The sequence below is a fragment of the Chiloscyllium plagiosum genome, chromosome 29 (genome assembly GCF_004010195.1).
Source record: "Chiloscyllium plagiosum isolate BGI_BamShark_2017 chromosome 29, ASM401019v2, whole genome shotgun sequence".
Lineage (NCBI taxonomy): Eukaryota > Metazoa > Chordata > Chondrichthyes > Orectolobiformes > Hemiscylliidae > Chiloscyllium > Chiloscyllium plagiosum.
Genome location: NC_057738.1, coordinates 7,242,914 through 7,261,564, shown reverse-complemented (window position 1 = coordinate 7,261,564; position 18,651 = coordinate 7,242,914). Strand labels below are relative to the sequence as shown.

Sequence of the window (18,651 nt, the reverse complement as noted above, 5' to 3'; positions counted from 1 at the left end):
GCAACACATTTTAGGCCATTTCAGAAGCCAGTTCAGCATGAACCACATTGCTGTGTGTCTAACTCACATGTAGGCCAGACTGGGATGAGAATGGCAAATTTCCTTTCTTAAAGGATATCAGTAAATCAGATAGAGTTTTGTGACAATTAACAATGGTTACATGGTCACCATAACACTAGCTTTTAATTCCAGATTTTTATTAAGCTATCTGCCACAGCTGAATTTAAACCCACGCCCACAAAATATAAGCATGGGGCTCTGGATTAATTGTCTTGTGAAAGGTTGGTTTACCACCTTCGTCCATCTACTGTATTTAGTATGTTAAACAGTGAGGTAGGACATCTCACTTCCTTAAAAACACCCTCACCATCAGTACCACTCTGTGACTAGCTGTACCTTAAGTTATAGTTATTCAATCCACATGGTAAACCACAGAATCATGGAATCATCTCAGCGCAGAAGTAATCCATTTTGTTTGTCTCAGTTCTTTGAAAAAGCTATCTAATAAATTCACTTCTTTCTTTGCCTTACAACACTTCAAATTCTTCTCTTTCAAATATTTACCCAATTCCTTTTTGAAAATTACTGTTGAATATGCTTCGATTACCCTTTCGGGCAGTGCATCCCAGATCGTAACAACTAATGTTTCAGGTTTTTTTTAACAATTGCCTTAAATCTCTATCTATTGGTTACCAACCCTCCTGCCAGGGAAATTGTTTCCTCTTTATCTACTCTTTCAAGACCCTTTATAACTTTGAATTTCTCTATTAATTTTTTCAGTAACTGTTCCCATTCCAGAACAATTCCAGCTTCTCTAGCTGCTACAAGTAAATAGCTGTGTGTAGTTTTAAACTATTGATGGCATGAGAATAAAGATGAAAGGTTACTTTGTGTTGCGCCTTTTGTATGCACACACATCCAGCTTAGATCACATTTCATGTCCCTTCCATGCTGCAAAATTGAGTCATAGCAAATGGTGGTTCTCAGTGATGTTGGTAACAGGGCTAATTATGGAGTACTGATGGAAGAAATTACGTCCTGCCCTCATGCATAAAACATTGAGATAAACTACAAGCCAGGGGAAATGAATATTTAGTGTCACTGCTGTTAAACATGTTGAACGTATCTAGCAAGTACGAACTTGTGTTCGATTTTAAGTGGATTTCAAAACTATCCGCACCAACTCCAACACAGCACATGATGTTCTTGGAACAACTGGTTACCTTTTATACTGCGAGTTACATTATTCCCTAAAAACATGGATGTGTCTCATCGCTTACAGTGGCTTAGGCACAGGCCTTGGAGGAGCAGACCCAACCGACGACACTTCAACAGTAAGAATATCAGGAGCAATTATGGGAGTTTCTTTGGGGATGATTAGTGGAACAGCTGTATATATTTACTGTTTTCAATTCAAGCTTTAAAGATACTACAAAAGTTACTCAATGGCAGTTTGATTGTTCCTTTTTTCAGCAAGCTGAAAATTGGACCCATAACAGTTATGTACCTTTTAAATTGACTTTGCATATTCTAATATGAATTTAATACAGTGGGAAATATCTGTCACTGTTGGTATAAAATTTTCTTTAGCAACCTAATGGGGCAAAACCCATTTGAGTAGATATTGGAAATGCCTTATATATATAAGGAAAAGGAAGAAAAGCCTTTTCTTTCATTGGATCATGGGATGTGGGCCTTGCTGGTTAGGCCTGCACTTATTTCCTGTTCCTAATTTAAAAGGTGTTGCTATTTGTACTGAACCACACATAAGCCAGGCCAGGTAGTTTGGATAGCAGATTTTCTTTCTTAAAGGGTGTAGTTAACCAGATGGGTTTTTACAACAATTAACAGTGGTTATGTGGTTGCCATTAGATTGGCTTTTTATTGAATTTAAGTTTGAATTGGGATTTGAATTCATGTCAGGAACATTTGTTTGGGGTGCTGGATTACTAGGCAAGTGATCGTACCACTATGCAACTACATCCTCCTCCTGAATTATTTTGTTCCCATTATATTCTCAGGACAACTTGTCATGTTTCACAAGCAGTGAAGTTTTATCTTTCAACCGTGTTGTCACTGTTATAATACAGGCAAATATAGGGCTGTGTTTCCTTTGCAGGTCAAGCTGGTGAGGTTCAGGAAGTTTTCAGTAATATGGAGAGTGGAACATAAAAGAGCCATGTGTGGGGACTGAAAAACAAAGTACTGTCAGAATAAGTGTTCATTTTGGGCAAAATGTGCGTACTTGTTTGGTGATGAGGGTTGAGTGGTTATATGATGGTGCTGGAAATATTAGTGCAGAGGGGTCTCTAATGATTACAAAAGAAAATTACAGGCTACTGTGGAAATGCCTAGAAATGTATGAAATTATCAGGACAAATCAGTGTAGCTTGCTTTAGATAAGTTGACTTTTGATGGGCCAGTCTAAATTGAGGAGTTATTGGAAACTGGAGACGTTGTTTATCTAAACTTCAGTAAGACTGTGCTGTTTGAGAAGATTGTGCAAGCAGTAAAAACTAAGAATTTAAGCATTTCAATAAGTGGGTTGACATAAATAGGTCTTTGCCATTTTTGTAAGGAACTGGAAAGGCTTCTATCAGACGATTACTGAAAGTAAACCTTGAGTTAGCGTTGAGACCCGAGGAGAGTGGACAGTCTGTCACAGGGCCCATAAAACTAATATGGGCCACTCCCCCACATCTCCTGTCAAATCAGATTCGTTTGCCAGAGTCAGACTGCAGTCATTCTCTTTGGTTGAGGGAACCTTCCTAACATACCAGGCCACAGTTACCTCAAGAGACAACCAAATAGCATCCAAGAATCGTACTCAAACCACAAATCACTTGAAGCTTCATATGGAGTTGTGAAGGAGCAATAGTTCCCTTTAAACAATTGAGCTCACTCACCCTGGCTGGCTCCATCTTCTGCAGTTTTATTTCTGAGGTTCTGTTTGTCCATTTTTTCTTCAGCGGGAACAGTGTGGGTCTTTGGAAGGAGAACTTCTAAATCATAAATCTCCACGAAGGTGACCCAGGTCAATGTGGCTTTTCTGTAGTCCTTTTGATCATATTCTTCTGGGATATATTCAGCCACAGCAATCTCATTTCTGTGTGTAATTCAAATATCTTGTCAGACTAGTTTATCAATGATGAGTTTAATTCCCACTCTAAGGCTTGAGTATATGATCTAGGTTGGATTTTTATGCAGTGCTGTGTTGCTTTTAAGATAAGATGTTAAATTAAGGCCTCATCTATGTTTTTTCATATAAATACATGAGAGGAATGATTCGGAGGTGCTTGTGTTGGACTGGGGTGTACAAAATTAAAAATCACACAACACCAGGTTATAGTCCCAGTGGAGTATCTTATACTCCACAACCACCTGACAAAGGAGCAGCGCACCGAAAGCTAGTGCTTCCAAATAAACCTGTTGGACTATAACTATGATATTTTAACATGAGAGGAACCTTTTTTTAATGTCCTAGCCAAGATTTAAACCTCAACCCATGCCATCAAAAATTACTTATTCATCTCATTTTTTGATGGGGCACTGCTGTCTGTTTTGTTTGCCGAGCTCACTGGCTGTGGAACAGGATATTCTGAGGATTGCAGGTGTTTCCATACAACTATAAGTAAAGTGAAATTGATCTTGTTTATGTCGCAGGTGCGAGTGAATTGGCAGCCTGCCTTTAAATACCACAGGAGGGAGAAACAACATTGCTGGAGGTATATAGTGGCTGCCGATTTATTCTCACCTATTTTGAGCAATTACTAAATCCAGAGAAAGTATATTCCTGTTAGGATGAAAGGAAAGGTCGGTGGGTATAGGGAATGCTGGATGACTAAAAAAATTGAGGGTTTGGTTAAGAAAAAGAAAGAAGCATCTGTCAGGTACAGACAGGATAGATCGAATGAATCCTCAGAAGAGTATAAAGGCAGTACGAGTATATGTAAGAGGGAAATCAGGATGGCTAAAAGGTGTCATGAAATAGCTTTGGCAAATAGGGTTAAGTAGAATCCAAAAGAATTCTACAAATGCATTTAAGACAAAAGGGTAACTACGAAGAGAATAGGGCCCGTCAAAGATCAGCAAGGCGGCCTTTGTGTGGAGCCGCAGAAAATGGGGGAGATACTAAACAAGTATTTTGCATCAGTATTAACTGTGGAAAAGGACATGGAAGATATAGAATGTAGGGAAATAGAAGGTGACATCTTGCAAAATGTCCATATTGCAAAGAAGGAAGTGCTGGATGTCTTGAAATGCATAAAAATGGACAAATCCCCAGGACCTGTTCAGGTGTACCCTAGCGCTCTGTGGGAAGCTAGAGAAGTGATTGCTGGGCCTCTTGCTGAGATATTTGTATCATTGATAGTCACAGGTGAGGTGCCTGAGGACTGGAGGTTGGCAAACGTGGTGCCACTATTTAAGAAAGGTAGTAAGGAAAAGCCAGGAACTATCGACCAGTGAGCCTAACGTTGGTGGTGGTCAAGTTGTTGGAGGGAATCCTGAGGGACAGGATGTACATGTGTTTGGAAAGGGAAGGACTGATTTGGGATAGTCAACATGGCTTTGTGCGTGGGAAATCATGTCTCACTAACTTGATTGAGGTTTTGAAGAAGTAACAGAGAATTGATGAGGGCAGAGCGGTAGATATGATCTATATGGACTTCAGTAAGGCGTTCGACAAGGATCCCCATGGGAGACTGATTAGCAAGGTTAGATCTCATGGAATACCAGGAGAACTACCCATTTGGATACAGAACTGGTCAAAGGTAGAAGACAGAGTGTGGTGGTAGAGGATTGTTTTTCAGACTGGAGGCCTGTGACCAGTGGAGTGCCACAAGGATCAGTGCTGGATCTACTACTTTTCATCATTTATATAAATGATTTGGATGTGAGCATAAAAGTTACAGTTAGTAAGTTTGCAGGTGACACCAAATTTGGACAGCGAAGAGGATTACCTCAGATTACAACAGGATCTTGGTCAGATGGGCCAATGGGCTGAGAAGTGGAAGATGGAGTTTAATTTAGATAAATGTGAGGTGCTGTATTTTGGGAAAGCAAATCTTAGCAGAACTTATAAACTTAATGGTAAGATCCTAGGGAGTGTTGCTGAACAAAGAGACATCGGAGTGCAGGTTCATAGCTCCTTGACAGTGGAGTCACAGGTAACTAGGATACTGAAGATGGCATTTTGTATGCTTTCCTTTATTGGTCAGAGTATTGGGAGATCATGTCGTGGCTGTACAGGACGTTGGTTAGGCCGCTTTTCGAATATTGTGCGCAATTCTGGTCTCCTTCCTATCAGAAGGATGTTGTGAGACTTGAAAGAGTTCAGAAAAGATTTACAAAGTTTGGAGGATTTGAGCTTTAGGGAGAGGTTGAATAGGCTGGAGCTGGTTTCCTTGGAGGGTTGGATGCTGAGGGGTGACCTTATAGATGCTCATACAATTATGAGGGGCATGGATAGGATAAATAGACAAAGTCTCTTTCCTGGGGTGGGGGAGTCCAGAACTAGAGGACATAGGTTTAGGGTGAGCGAGGAAAGGTATAAAAGGGACCTAAGGGGCAACCTTTTCATGCAGAGAATGGTACATGTATTGAATGGGCTTCAAAGTTTGTGAGAAGATTTGTAGCTCGAGTGCTCGTTGCTGTGGTTCTGTTTGCCGAGCTGGAAGTTTTTGTTGCAAACGTTTCGTCCCCTGTCTAGGTGACATCCTCAGTGCTTGGGAGCCTCCTATGAAGTGCTTCTGTGGTGTTCCCTCCGGCATTTATAGTGGCCTGTCCCTGCCGCTTCCGGTTGTCAGTTTCAGCTGTCCGCTGTAGTGGCCGGTATATTGGGTCCAGGTCGATGTGTTTGTTGATGGAGTTTGTGGATGAGTGCCATGCTTCTAGGAATTCCCTGGCTGTTCTTTGTTTGGCTTGCCCTATAATGGTAGTGTTGTCCCAGTCGAATTCATGTTGCTTGTCGTCTGCGTGTGTGGCTACTAAGGATAGCTGATCATGTCGTTTCGTGCCTAGTTGGTGTTCATGGATGCGGATCGTTAGCTGTCTTCCTGTTTGTCCTATATAGTGTTTTGTGCAGTCCTTGCATGGGATTCTGGCTGGTACAATTGTAACATTTAAAAGGCATCTGGATGGGTATATGAATAGGAAGGGTTTGGAGGGATATGGGCTGGGTGCTGGTAGTTGGGACTAGATTGGATTGGGATATCTGGTCGGCATGGACAGGTTGGACCGAAGGGTCTGTTTCCGCGCTGTACATCTCTATGACTCCATGACTCTCAGATCAAGAAGGTTTTTACTTCTTCAGCTAAACTGCAGCTGAAGTTTTGATGCAGTGTGTTCAGGCATAATGAATTCAAATATTCAGCATTCACAGATCGGTAGCAAGTGTAATTATCACCATCTGGAACGTCTTTACGCCTGAACGGAAGCAGAAAGTAATGCAAAAGGAGGAAAATGTATCAACAAATGACTTTCAGTCTTTATGACTGCTGTACCATGCAGGGATGTTAACCACTCACTGTTGGATATAGATTACATTACAGTGTGGAAACAGGCCCTTCGGCCCAACAAGTCCACACCGCCCCGCCGAAGCGCAACCCAACCATACCCCTACATTTACCCCTTATCTAACACTACGGGCAATTTAGCATGGCCAATTCACCTGACCTGCACATCTTTGGACTGTGGGAGGAAACCGGAGCACCCGGAGGAAACCCACACAGACACGGGGAGAACGTGCAAACTCCACACAGTCAGTCGCCTGAGGCAGGAATTGAACCCGGGTCTCTGGTGCTGTGAGGCAGCAGTGCTAACCACTGAGCCACCGTGCCACCCACTACACAATCATGAACAATGGTAATTATTAATTGTTCTCTTGACCAGCCTCCATCTTGTGCTATAAGTTGTAAGTCATCCAAAATGCTACCACTGATCACCCAAGTCCCATTAAATCCCATTCATTGTTGTGCTTCCAGAGCCATATTAGCCTCGTGTCAAATAATAATTCACTTCTAAAATTTTCATCCTGGTTTTCAAATTCTTCTAGGACATCATCCTTTCCAATATCTAAAAGCTCAAGCCCCACAACCCTCCAAGAATGAAGTACTCCTCCAAATTTGACTACTTACACATCTTTAGTTTGCATAGATCTGCAAATGACGACTGTGCCTTCAGTCATGTAGGCTCTAACCTCTGGAATTCCCTTCATAATTAAACTTTAGTTCCTTACTGCAGTGTCCAATTGTTTAATTGTTCTGTGTTTGATTGATTAGTCTGGTTCACTGATCCTTCTAAATTTGCTTGATTACTTAAGCTTGTGGATGACACTGGAGACTTAAAGGGCCACTCTAGAAGTGAAAGTTTAATACATTTCATCTGAGTTCCTAGGAGCATGGTAAGTCCATTAAATAATATATGGCAGTGTTGTAACAATTGATTTCTAAGTATCAATTTGGCATATTAACCAATGAACTAATTCATGAACAATTAGTTTAAAATAAATTCAATGAAACAGCCATAATCTTGTCAGTCCAATGAGATTCTGCAAAATACCTTTAGATTTGCTTTAAACGTGCCGAACCAAGTCAAGTGCAAGGGTGACAGAGAAAGGGATGGAAATGTTTCTTCTTGAGTGTGAGATTTATATACTGTGACAAAATATAAAGCACCAAGTCACTTTGAGGAATTCAAGGCAGAATGGGATTTATCTCCACAGACTATGCATGCGGGTCAATGAGCAAGACAAGCCAATCAAACCTGGAACAACTAGGCCATTAAAAACTCCTTCGGCCATTAAGATTTTCCTCAAACCACATCACTTTAAGTAAGCTTTTGCTCCCCTAATATCTCCTCATGTGGCTTGTTATTAAGCTTTGATTTAGTAATGCACCTTGGGATGTTTTATGATCTTAAAGCTGCTATATAAGTTATTCATTTTTTTTTGCTTTAATTATTGACCTTACTGAATGAAAAGGAGGGTCAATACTCATGAAAATTAGGTGTTGTATGTTTATACAATGGCATTGGTTAATGCTTCATGTTACTGAATAAAACAGTAGTTTCTTACTCTGATGTGAGGTTTGGCTGTTTGAAAATAAAATGTTAAATTTTCTTCTTTTGGTGGTATTTAATGTATGTGAAAGGGGTGTTGTTCAACAGCTGAAGAGCAGCCAACAGTTCAATGCCAGTTCTTTTCAGGAAGGCCCACCAAATTATGTACTAATCAGGTAGTTACCTAGGGAGTGGTGGGCCCTTCCCATAATCTAGAACTCTGAGGGCAGTAGTGTAACCAACTGGGAGCTACTGACCATTCAGAGACTGGCAGCTCTTCATTTCTTGTGTGTTGGTGACTGCTACTGCTGTTAATACACTGATCCAAGGTCTAGGGTCAGCAATAGACCCAGCCACACTAGGCGAATGATAGTGTGAAGCATTGCCGTACAAATGTCAAAGAAAGGGTAAAGAGTATTGGCAGCAAGGACGAGTGAATGCCTCTCAGTGGCTATGGCCCTTTCTCAATGATGAGTCTCTTGAACAAGCCTTAGGGATGTTTTACCAATGGGATTTGCTTTTTACCCCTCCACCTTCCCACCATTTAATGTCCTCTTTTGGCAGAGCAGGTAGACTATTCTAGGGCCTTACTCCCAAATCGTAATCAAAGAAGTGTGGGAACATATGAAGGTAGTGATGTTGAACACAAATGGGCCATTCATTGAGGTTGCTCCTCCATTAAATAAGACCATGACCAATCACCCACCTCAATGCCTCTTTTCCAGACAATCTCCAAATCCCTTTATGTCACTGGGTTTTAGTAATTTTTCAATCTCTACTTGAAACATATTCAAAGACTAAACTTCTACAGCCCTCTTGGGGTGGGGGTAGAGAGTTCTCAAGATTCACAACCATCTGAGTCAAACAACTTCTCCTCATTCACTCCTAAATGGCTCCCATCTCACTTTGAAATTTGTGTCCTCTGGCTCTAGACTCCCCAATCAGGTGAAACATCTTACCTTCATATACCCCGTTACTGCTTTAAGTTTTTTTTAGGACTCACTGAGATCAACTTTCATTCTTCCAAACTCTAGATAACACAGGTCCTGTTTGCCAATCTCTTGTCATAGGATAGTCCTGCCATCCCAGGAACAAGTCTAATGATCCTTCATTGCACTCAGTCTATAGCAATAATGTTCTTCTATAGGCAAGAGGATCAAAACTGCACACAGTACTCTAAGTGCAGTTTAACCAAGCATCTATATGATTGAAGTATGACTTTACTACTCCTGTATTCAAATCCCATGGTGATAAAGGCTAACATACCATTCAACTTCCTAATTGCTGTCTGCACCTTGCTGAGTTATTAGCAAGGACATCTAGGTTCCTTTGCCCTGACACACTTTCTAACCTATTATCATTTAAGAAACACTCTGCACATCATTCCTTCCTACAGAGTTGGATAAATTCACATTTTCCCATGTTACGCTTCAACTGCCATATCCTCGCCCACTCACTAAGCCTGTCCAAATCTTCTTGAAGCTACTTTGCATCTTCCTCCCAGCACATATTGCCATCTAGCTTTGTGTTGTTTGTGAACTTCAAGTAATTGCATTGAGTTCCCACATCCAAATTATTGGCATGAATGTGCATCTATATCCTATTTAATACTTCGGAGAATTTTCTCTACCACTAATAGAACACTAAAAGATCTGTAGTTCCCTGTTTTCTGACTCCTCTCTTAAATAGTTGGGTGATAATTTGCTACTGCCCAGTCTTCAAGAACTTTTCCTGAAATTCGGGAATGTTAAATGATGATCATCAATGTATTCAAAATATTCATAGCTATCACTTCAAAACACTGAGATACAGGATCTAAGAGCCTGGAACTTATTAGCCATCCACCCCATTAACTTCTCCAACACAACCTTCTTAGTACTATTCATTCCCTTCGATTTTTCATTCCCCTTAGTCCTTTGGCTCTAGTTCTGGGATATTTCTCATTTCTTCTTCAGTGAAGGCAGAGGCAAAGTAATCATTTAGCTTCTATGTTAGTTCTTTATCCTTCATTACAAATTATCCTGACAGCATTTAATGGACTCACATTTGACTTAGATAAATGCTTCCTTTTTATGTGCCTATAGAAACTTTTACAGTTCATTTATATGTTTTTGCACATTTATATTCATTTCTATTCTTTCTTTCTTTATCAGCTTCTTAGTCTTCCTTTGTAATTCTAAAATCCTTCCAATCCTTAACACCATTTTGGCAACTTTATAGACTATTTCTTTAACATCTATTACCACCCTTAACTTCCTATATTAGTCAGTAATGTATATTCCTATAAACTATGTAATGACGCATTGCCTGTGTATCATCATACCTTTTCAGGTATTTTCCCAAACTAACTTAATCAATTTGCTATCATATCTTTATAATTTCCTTTGTTCAAATTTAACATGTTACCTTCAAATTTAATTGACTCACTTTCAAATATGATGTGACATTTTATGCAATAGTGTGTCTACCCACACCATCCTGCCTTATAAAATGTCCCTCCCCATTTACTAAACCCACCATGGGAGGGCATTATATTCTGATCTTTGTACATTTACAGCATGCAGTAACTAGGGACAAAACAAAAGTGGTCTGAGATTCTGCAGAAAAGACAAGATTCTCAATACACTTTTTTGAGTTACCCAAATGGTGGACCAGAATTCATATCCACATAAATATTGTGGAGGCTGAAAATCTGAAACAAACACTGAGAATGCTGGGGAAAGTCTGGCAGCATCCGGATTGCAGCATGCATTTAATTATCTGTGCATTATATTGTGATGGACACAGATCTTTCTGCAATAAATCATAGAATCCCTACATTGTGGAAACAGGCCCTTCAACCCACAACAAGCAACCCACCCAGACCCATTCCCCTACTTTGCCCCTGACTAATGCACCTAACCTACACATTTGTGAATACCATGGACATTTTTTAACATGGCCAATTCACCTAAGCTGCACATCTTCGGACGGTGGGAGGAAACCTGAGCGCCCGGAGGGGACTCACGCAAACATGGGGAGAATGTGCAAACTCCACACAGACAGTCGCCCAAGACTGGAATCGAAACTGGTGATGTGAGGCAGCAGTGCTAAGCACTGAGCCACCATGCTGCCACACAGTGGATGTCATGATCAAAATGGAAGGACCTATTGCTCACTCTGTACTCTCTACTATATACAAATAAAGGCGTAGTTATTAGTTACAGAGCTGTCAGCCTCAATGCTATAACTGGCACCACTTTCCATTTTTATGATAGCTACAATTGTACCTGCTTCATAAAACTACACTGAAAAATTCATATAATTACATTGTAAAATTTCAAAGCTGTAGGTGATATTGTCTTTTTTGTTTTTTCCAGATGTAGGCATTGTTGGCAACGCTGCATTCATTGTCCACTATTACTTGTGCTGCCAGTGTTGGTGGGAATGCTCCTTAATATGCTAATGGTGTCCTACAATGGTTTCAGCTGGGAAGCTCCTTGATATTGACCCGCACTGCTAAAACAGCAGTAATAAATGTCCACGTTAAGGTGATTTGAAACTTGGAGCTGTGGGTGTTTCTAAATGACTGTTGCTCTTGGCCATTAAGTGGTGGAGGTCATCAGAGATGGAACTTGTGGAAGTAGGTTAGTTCTATCACTCAAGTGGATTCATTAGGTCATGTATATTATCTGCACCAAGAGTGCACTGACGATTGAGAGAATAAATGTTGAGCTTAGTGACTGTAGTTTTCTGATTAAATAAGCTACTCTACACAATGGATATTGTCGAGCTTCTTGAATTTTGATAATGCAGCAACCACCTAAACAGAGGTTAAATTTATTATCGCCCTCCTGCCTCAAGTCTTATCGATGATAAATATGCTTTCAGAGATGAGATGGTAAACCGCATGAGAAAAAATATCCAGTTCTGTTTAGATACACAATATTCCCAGAGGTCCATAGAAATATTTCTTTTGGCATGTTATCAACATATTATGAGTCAAAATTTAAAATGCTTTAAGCCACTTGTTATTATATAAACAATCACTAGGGGCAAAATCATCATCTTGTGCTACATGTAACAAGAAACTAATTTCTTAGACACAAGACTATAATTTCACAGCATATACAAAAGAATCTGCCCCACATCCCCCATTTTAGTGTGCGTCCTTGTAAAATAATAAGGGCTTAGTAAATACAGAGGAAGCTAGGAAACACAACAAATCACTCAGCATCTAAAGTGAGAACAAATAATTAATGTTTCCGGATTGTCCTTTTCTTCAGAACTGAAGTCCTAAGTTCTTTGACATTTATAGAGAAACTAATTTCCTGGAGATGTGGATTTTTATTGATCACTTAAATGTACAAATTGGAGTGATGTAAATCAAACTTAGAGTCTTCAAGATGTACAGCACAGAAACAGATCCTTTGGTCTAACTCCTCCATGCCGACCAGATATTCTAAATAAATCTAGGCTCATTTGCCAGCATTTGGCCCATCTCACTAACCCCTTCCTATTCATATACCTATGCAGATGCCTTTTAAATGTTGCAATTGTACTAGCCTCCACCACTTCCTCTGGCAGCTCAGTCCATACACGCTTCACCCTCTATGTGAAAAGGTTGCCCCTTAGGTCCCTTTTAAATCTTTCCCCTCTCACCTGAAACCTGAGCCATTCAGTTCCTCATCCCAGGGAAAAGCCCTTGTCCATTTATCCTGTCCGTGCCCCTCATGATTTTATAAACCTCTATAAGGTCATCCTCAGCCTCCAACACGCCAGGGAAAATAGTCCCAGTCTATTCAGTTTCGCCCTATTGCGGAAACCTTCTAACCCTGGCAACTTTCTTGTATATCTTTTATGAACCCTTTTTCATGTTTCAATTCCAACATCCTTCCTACAGTAGTGAGATCAGAATTGCATTCAGTATTGTAATAGTGGCCCAACCTGTACAGCCGCAACATGACCTCACAACTCCTATACTTGATGCACTGACCAATACTTAATGCCTTCTCACTATCCTATCTACCTTGTGACTCCACTTTCAAGGGACTATGAGCCTATACTCCAAGGTCTCCTTGTTCAGAAACAATCCCTAGGACCTTACCATTAAGTATATAAATCCTGCCCTGATTTGCTTTTCCAAAATGCAACACCTTACATTTATCTAAATTAAACTCCATCTGTCACTCCTCAGCCCATTGCCCCATCTGGTCCAGGTCCTGTTGTAATCTGAGGTAACGCTTTTCGCTGTCCACTACACCTCCAATTTTGGTGTCATCTGTAAACTTACTAATGGTACCACTTATGCTCACATCCAAATCATTTATATAAATGATGAAAAGTAGAGGACCCAGCACCGATCCTTGTGGCACTCCACTGGTCACAGGTCTCCAATCTGAAAAACAACCCTCCACCACCACTTATCTTTGAGTCAGTTCTGTATCCAAATGGCTAGTTCTCCCTGTATTCCATGAGATCTAACCTTGCTAATCAGTCTTCCATGGAGAACCTTGTTGAACGCCTTACTCAAGTCCATATAGATCACATCTACTGCTCTGCCCTCATCAATCCTCTTTGTTACTTCTTCAAAAAACTCAATCAAGTTTGTGAGGCATGATTTCCCACGCACAAAGCCATGTTGACTATCCCTAATCAGTCCTTGCCTTTCTAAATACATGTACATCCTGTCCCTCAAGATTCTCTCCAACAACTTGCCCACCACTGATGTCAGACTTGCTCACTGCCTTTTTGTGAAATTGAGCTCCTTTAAATGTATTATGGTTTCAGTACATAGCTCCAATGTGTGTATCTGAATGAGCTAAGAAAGAGCACTGCACAGGGGCTGGTTATCAATTCACTTAAACACAGTGATGACTTTGTTTAACAGTTCATAAAAAAATTAATAGAATATCTCAGTTCTAGATCAATGATTTGCATCAACTCAATTGAATTGAATCTCCAAATGAAGGCTGTGTTAACAGGGTTTTTTGTTATACTGTTAATCTTTATACATTCAATTAAATAACATACATAGCTGACAGTTCCTTTTAAACAGCTCTTTTTAGAGATCTCTCCTGATTCAGAAGCAAGTTATTGTTCATGGCTGGAACGTCACCCATTTAGGTTGGCTACTTTGCTAAGCTTCCATCAGTTTCTATAGCCACCTGGAGCTACATATTCATGAAGCTACTCAGTGAATAATACTGCACATCAAACAGGAAACGAAAGCATAAACCTTTGGCTTTGCATCAGTTAATTTCAAAGGCCAGGATTTGCAAGCTCTCACCTGCTCTCTTTCTCTCTGGATCAGCTGTTGTAGCATGCAGAATATAATCAAATGTGTTTCTTGCATGTTCAATGATGTGCGTAATAACATAAAATAAGAATCATGACTGATGAAATGTGTCTCTGTATCAAGACAGTTAATCAGCTTGCAGTTCATCTGAACTCCATGAAAGATTCATATTTCATTTTCTTATTTCAGCAATATGTCTGAATATCCAAATAATTTCTGTGGAGCAGGAGCTGAGATTTCATCTTAACCTCAGAGTACAATGGGATCTTGATCAGATGGGTCAATGGGCAGAGGAATGGCAGATGGAGTTTAATTTAGATAAATGTGAGGTGCTGCATTTTGGAAAGGCAAATTAGGCAGGACTTCTACACTTAATGGAAAGGTACTGGGGAGTGTTGCTGAACAAAGAGACTGTGGAGTGCAGGTTCATAACACCTTGAAAGTGGAGTTGCAGGTAGATAGGATAGTGAAGAAGGTTTTTGGCATGCTTTCCTTTATTGGTCAGAGTACTGAGTACAGGAGTTGGGAGGTCATGTTGCGGCTGTACAGGTCAATGGTTAGGCCACTTTTGGAATATTGTGCACAATTCTGGTCTCCTTCCTATCGGAAGGATGTTGTGAAACTTGAAAGGGTTCAGAAAAGATTTACAAGGAGATGTTACCAGGGTTGGAGGGTTTGAGCTAAAGGGAGAGATTGAATAGGCTGGGGCTGTTTTTCCTGGAGCGTCAGAGGCTGAGGGTAACTTCATAAAGGTTTATAAAATCATGAGGGGCATGACAAGCTCTTTTCCCTGGGGTGGGGGAGTGCAGAACTACAGGGTGAGAGTGGAAAAATTTAAAAGGGACCTAAGGGCAACTTTTTCATGCAGAGGGTGGTGCTTGTATGGAATAAGCCACCAGAGGAAGTGATGGAGGCTGATACAATTACATTTAAAAGATGGGCATATGAAAAGGTAGGATTTAGAGGGTTATGGGCTAAGTCCTGGCAAGTGGGACTAGATTAGGTTAGAATATCTGGTCGGCATGGATGAGTTGGACTGAAGGGTCTCTTTCCGTGCTGTACATCTCTATGACTTAAAAAATTCTGGACATCCCTCTATAATTTCCTCTCCAAGTTACCCTTTTCCTGGAGATTTGGCTGGAATCTTTCTTGCCTCTTTGAGGATTTCCCCAACAACTATCTTTGGAATTACTCACTATTCCTGTGTAGTTTCCTTTCCAACATTAAGCCTAGAAATTTGATTGGGCTTTGGTCATTTTAGGCCTGACCTCACACGTGAAAAAGCACCAACTGTCATTATTAGACTGGATACCTGTATAGACTGCCTGAGCATGTGTCAGACCATTGTAAATGCTAGTTACAATATTTAAGTAAATGTTGCACACTTGCTGTAGAACTCTCACATGAAATTGTTGTGTTGCAATACTTCACTTGCAATATGAGTAGTGTTCCAAACTGTTCCACTGAAAGGATCATAGAAACATAGAAAATACAAGTAGGAATAGGCCATTCAGCCCTGCAAGCCTGTTTCACCATTCCATATGATCATGACTGATCATCCAACTCAGTACCCTGTTTCCACTTTCACTCCAAACACTTTGATCAGTTTAGTGCTGAGCACTACATCCAATTTCTTCTTGAAAACATTCAATGCTTTAACCCCAACCAGTTCTGTGGCAGAGAATTCCACGTAGAAGAAATCTCTCCCCATCTGTCTTAAATGGCCTAACCTGTATCCTCAGACTGTGACCTGTGGTTCTGCACTCCCTGGCCATCAGAAACTTCCTTTCTGCAATTGTACATTGTATTGTCTTGTTAGCTTTTTTATAGGTTTCTGTGAGATCCCCCCCCCCTCATTTTTCTAAACTCTGGGGAACGATAGTCCTAACCAATTCAATTTCTCTCATGTCTCTAAATAGCTATATAACAGGCCCATGTTGGTCTGAGTGCTGGAAGGTAGTCTCCTCAGTGGTCGACATTATAAAACAGAAACTCCTCACAGGCTGCTCAGCACACCTAGCATTTCCTGCTAAAAGTGCATCAAATTGATTATGTTGCCTAGTGTCTCGAAGTCTTTGTGTGAGTTCATAGCAGCAAAACTAATACATCTTTCCATCCTTGAGTGAGCTAGCTGCTTTGTAGTGTTTTATTTCCTTGCACACTTGTACTATTGAATTCAAAATGCAAATGCTCTTCCTCTAACCTATACTCTGACTACCTGTAGAGCAATTCTCTGAGCTGAGGTTATTCTGGCTGGATCAAAAGTCACTGTACTTTCAGTAGCAGAAAATTCCACAGGCTTTCCACTCTCTGGATGAAGAATTTTCTTCTCATCTCATTCCTAAATACTCCATATCCGTAGGCTGTGGCCCTTGGTTCTAGACTTCAAACTCTCTGTGTTTTTTATAGGTTTCTGTGAGATCCCCCCCCCCTCATTTTTCTAAACTCTGGGGAACGATAGTCCTAACCAATTCAATTTCTCTCATGTCTCTAAATAGCTATATAAGGCCCATATTGGTCTGATTGCTGGAAGGTAGTCTCCTCAGTGGTCGACATTATAAAACAGATACTCCTCACAGGCTGCTCAGCACACCTAGCATTTCCTGCTAAAAGTGCATCAAATTGATTATGTTACCTAGTGTCTCGAAGTCGTTGTGTGAGTTCATAGCAGCAAAACTAATACATCTTTCCATCCTTGAGTGAGCTAGCTGCTTCGTAGTGTTTTATTTCCTTGCACACTTGTACTATTGAATTCAAAATGCAAATGCCCTTCCTCTAACCTATACTCTGACTACCTGTAGAGCAATTCTCTGAGCTGAGGTTATTCTGGCTGGATCAAAAGTCACTGTACTTTCAGATATACCTGCTGTCTCCTTTGACACTTACATGAGGATTTGATATTTTCAGCGCCTGAAATGACAGAGAGGGGAAAAAAAGTCTTTTTAGTGTGACAGAGGAACAGAGATTTGTCATGCAAAGTGTGTCAGTTAAGACATAAGCAAGCTAAGAAGAAGAGAATAAGGTTGGAAGAACCCTATATGACTTACCTCCAACATTGCCACTTACCTCAGTTAAGAATCTCCCCTGCTTGGGATAACTAGTATATTTTCTTCCGTGGGGTAGTGGGTTTGAGATGGGCTCAGCTTCCTGTTGCACAAATTTCTCTTGCAAGGAGGAATTGTCTTTGAGACAGTTTTGTGAGGTATATTGTGATTCACAATATAATGGAGGTGCCTAGGGTGAGTAAGCTGGGTATTGTGTGCAAGGAGTGAATTGTTGGGGAAGCGATGGTTGCAATAATGATGAGAGTACAAAGTGCAGACTGTGAGCAAGAGTAGAAAGAGAAATAGGTAACTAAATGATAATGCATGGCCTTACAAGATAATGTATGGCTTAAAAAGGTGAACGCTGGGAATTTGTTTCCATTAGGTGGGGAGACTAGGACCCGTGGGAAGAGCCTTAGAATTAGAGGGGGTCAATGTAGAACGAAAATGAGGAGACATTTCTTCAGCCAGAGTGTGGTGGCCTGAGGAATTCATTGCCATGGAGTGCAGTGAAGACTGGGACGTTATCAAAGCAGAGATTGATCATTTCTTGATCTTGCAAGGAATTAAGGGATACGGGGTAAGTGGAGTTGAAATGCTCACCAGCCATGATTAAATGGTGGAGTGGACTCGATGGGCCGAATGGCCGTACTTCCATTCTTATGTCTTATGGTCTTAAAACATGATGCAGTGACTTTAGGTAAAGAGGAGCTGGGAAAGTTGCTGCATTGTAAATACTGGGACTGCAGGCAGTCCAGGTGTGAGGACGGAGTCACCTTTTTGGAGATTTTTTAACTTGGCAAATGAAGTGAGGTAACTGAACTTCTGCAGCATTCCAGCCAGCTCCTCTCTACCCTGCCCTCCTCAGCAATCTCCTCTGACTCTGGGAAAGGTGTTGCCTTGTTGGCTTTCTCTCCTCCTCCTGTCCAAGGTTTGGGCCAAGGTATGACAAGTGGCATCTGAGAACTTTTGGGCCAATTAGAGTCGGAGAATGGAAACAGACCCTTCGGTCCAACCCGCCCATGCCAACCAGATATCCCAATCCAATCTGGTCCCACCTGCCAGCGCCCGGCCCATATCCCTCCAAACCCTTCCTATTCATATACCCATCCAAATGCCTCTTAAATGTTGCATTTGTACCAACCTCCACCACATCCTCTGGCAGCTCATTCCATACACGTATCACCCTCTGCGTGAAAACGTTGCCCCTTAGGTCTCTTTTATATCTTTCCCCTCTCACCCTAAACCTATGCCCTCTAGTTCTGGACTCCC

General features: G+C 40.9%; 1 protein-coding gene across 1 annotated transcript in view; it reads left to right on the top strand.

Annotated features, from left to right (window-relative positions):
* Positions 1-1,243: 1,243 nt before the first annotated feature.
* ripor2 (RHO family interacting cell polarization regulator 2) overlaps positions 1,244-18,651 on the top strand; it is a 253,820-nt gene continuing 236,412 nt past the window's right edge. The window contains exon 1 of the mRNA XM_043719080.1: positions 1,244-1,334. Within this exon, the coding sequence (XP_043575015.1) occupies positions 1,259-1,334 (76 nt within the window). The 5' untranslated portion in view covers positions 1,244-1,258. The remainder of the gene's footprint in view (positions 1,335-18,651) is intronic.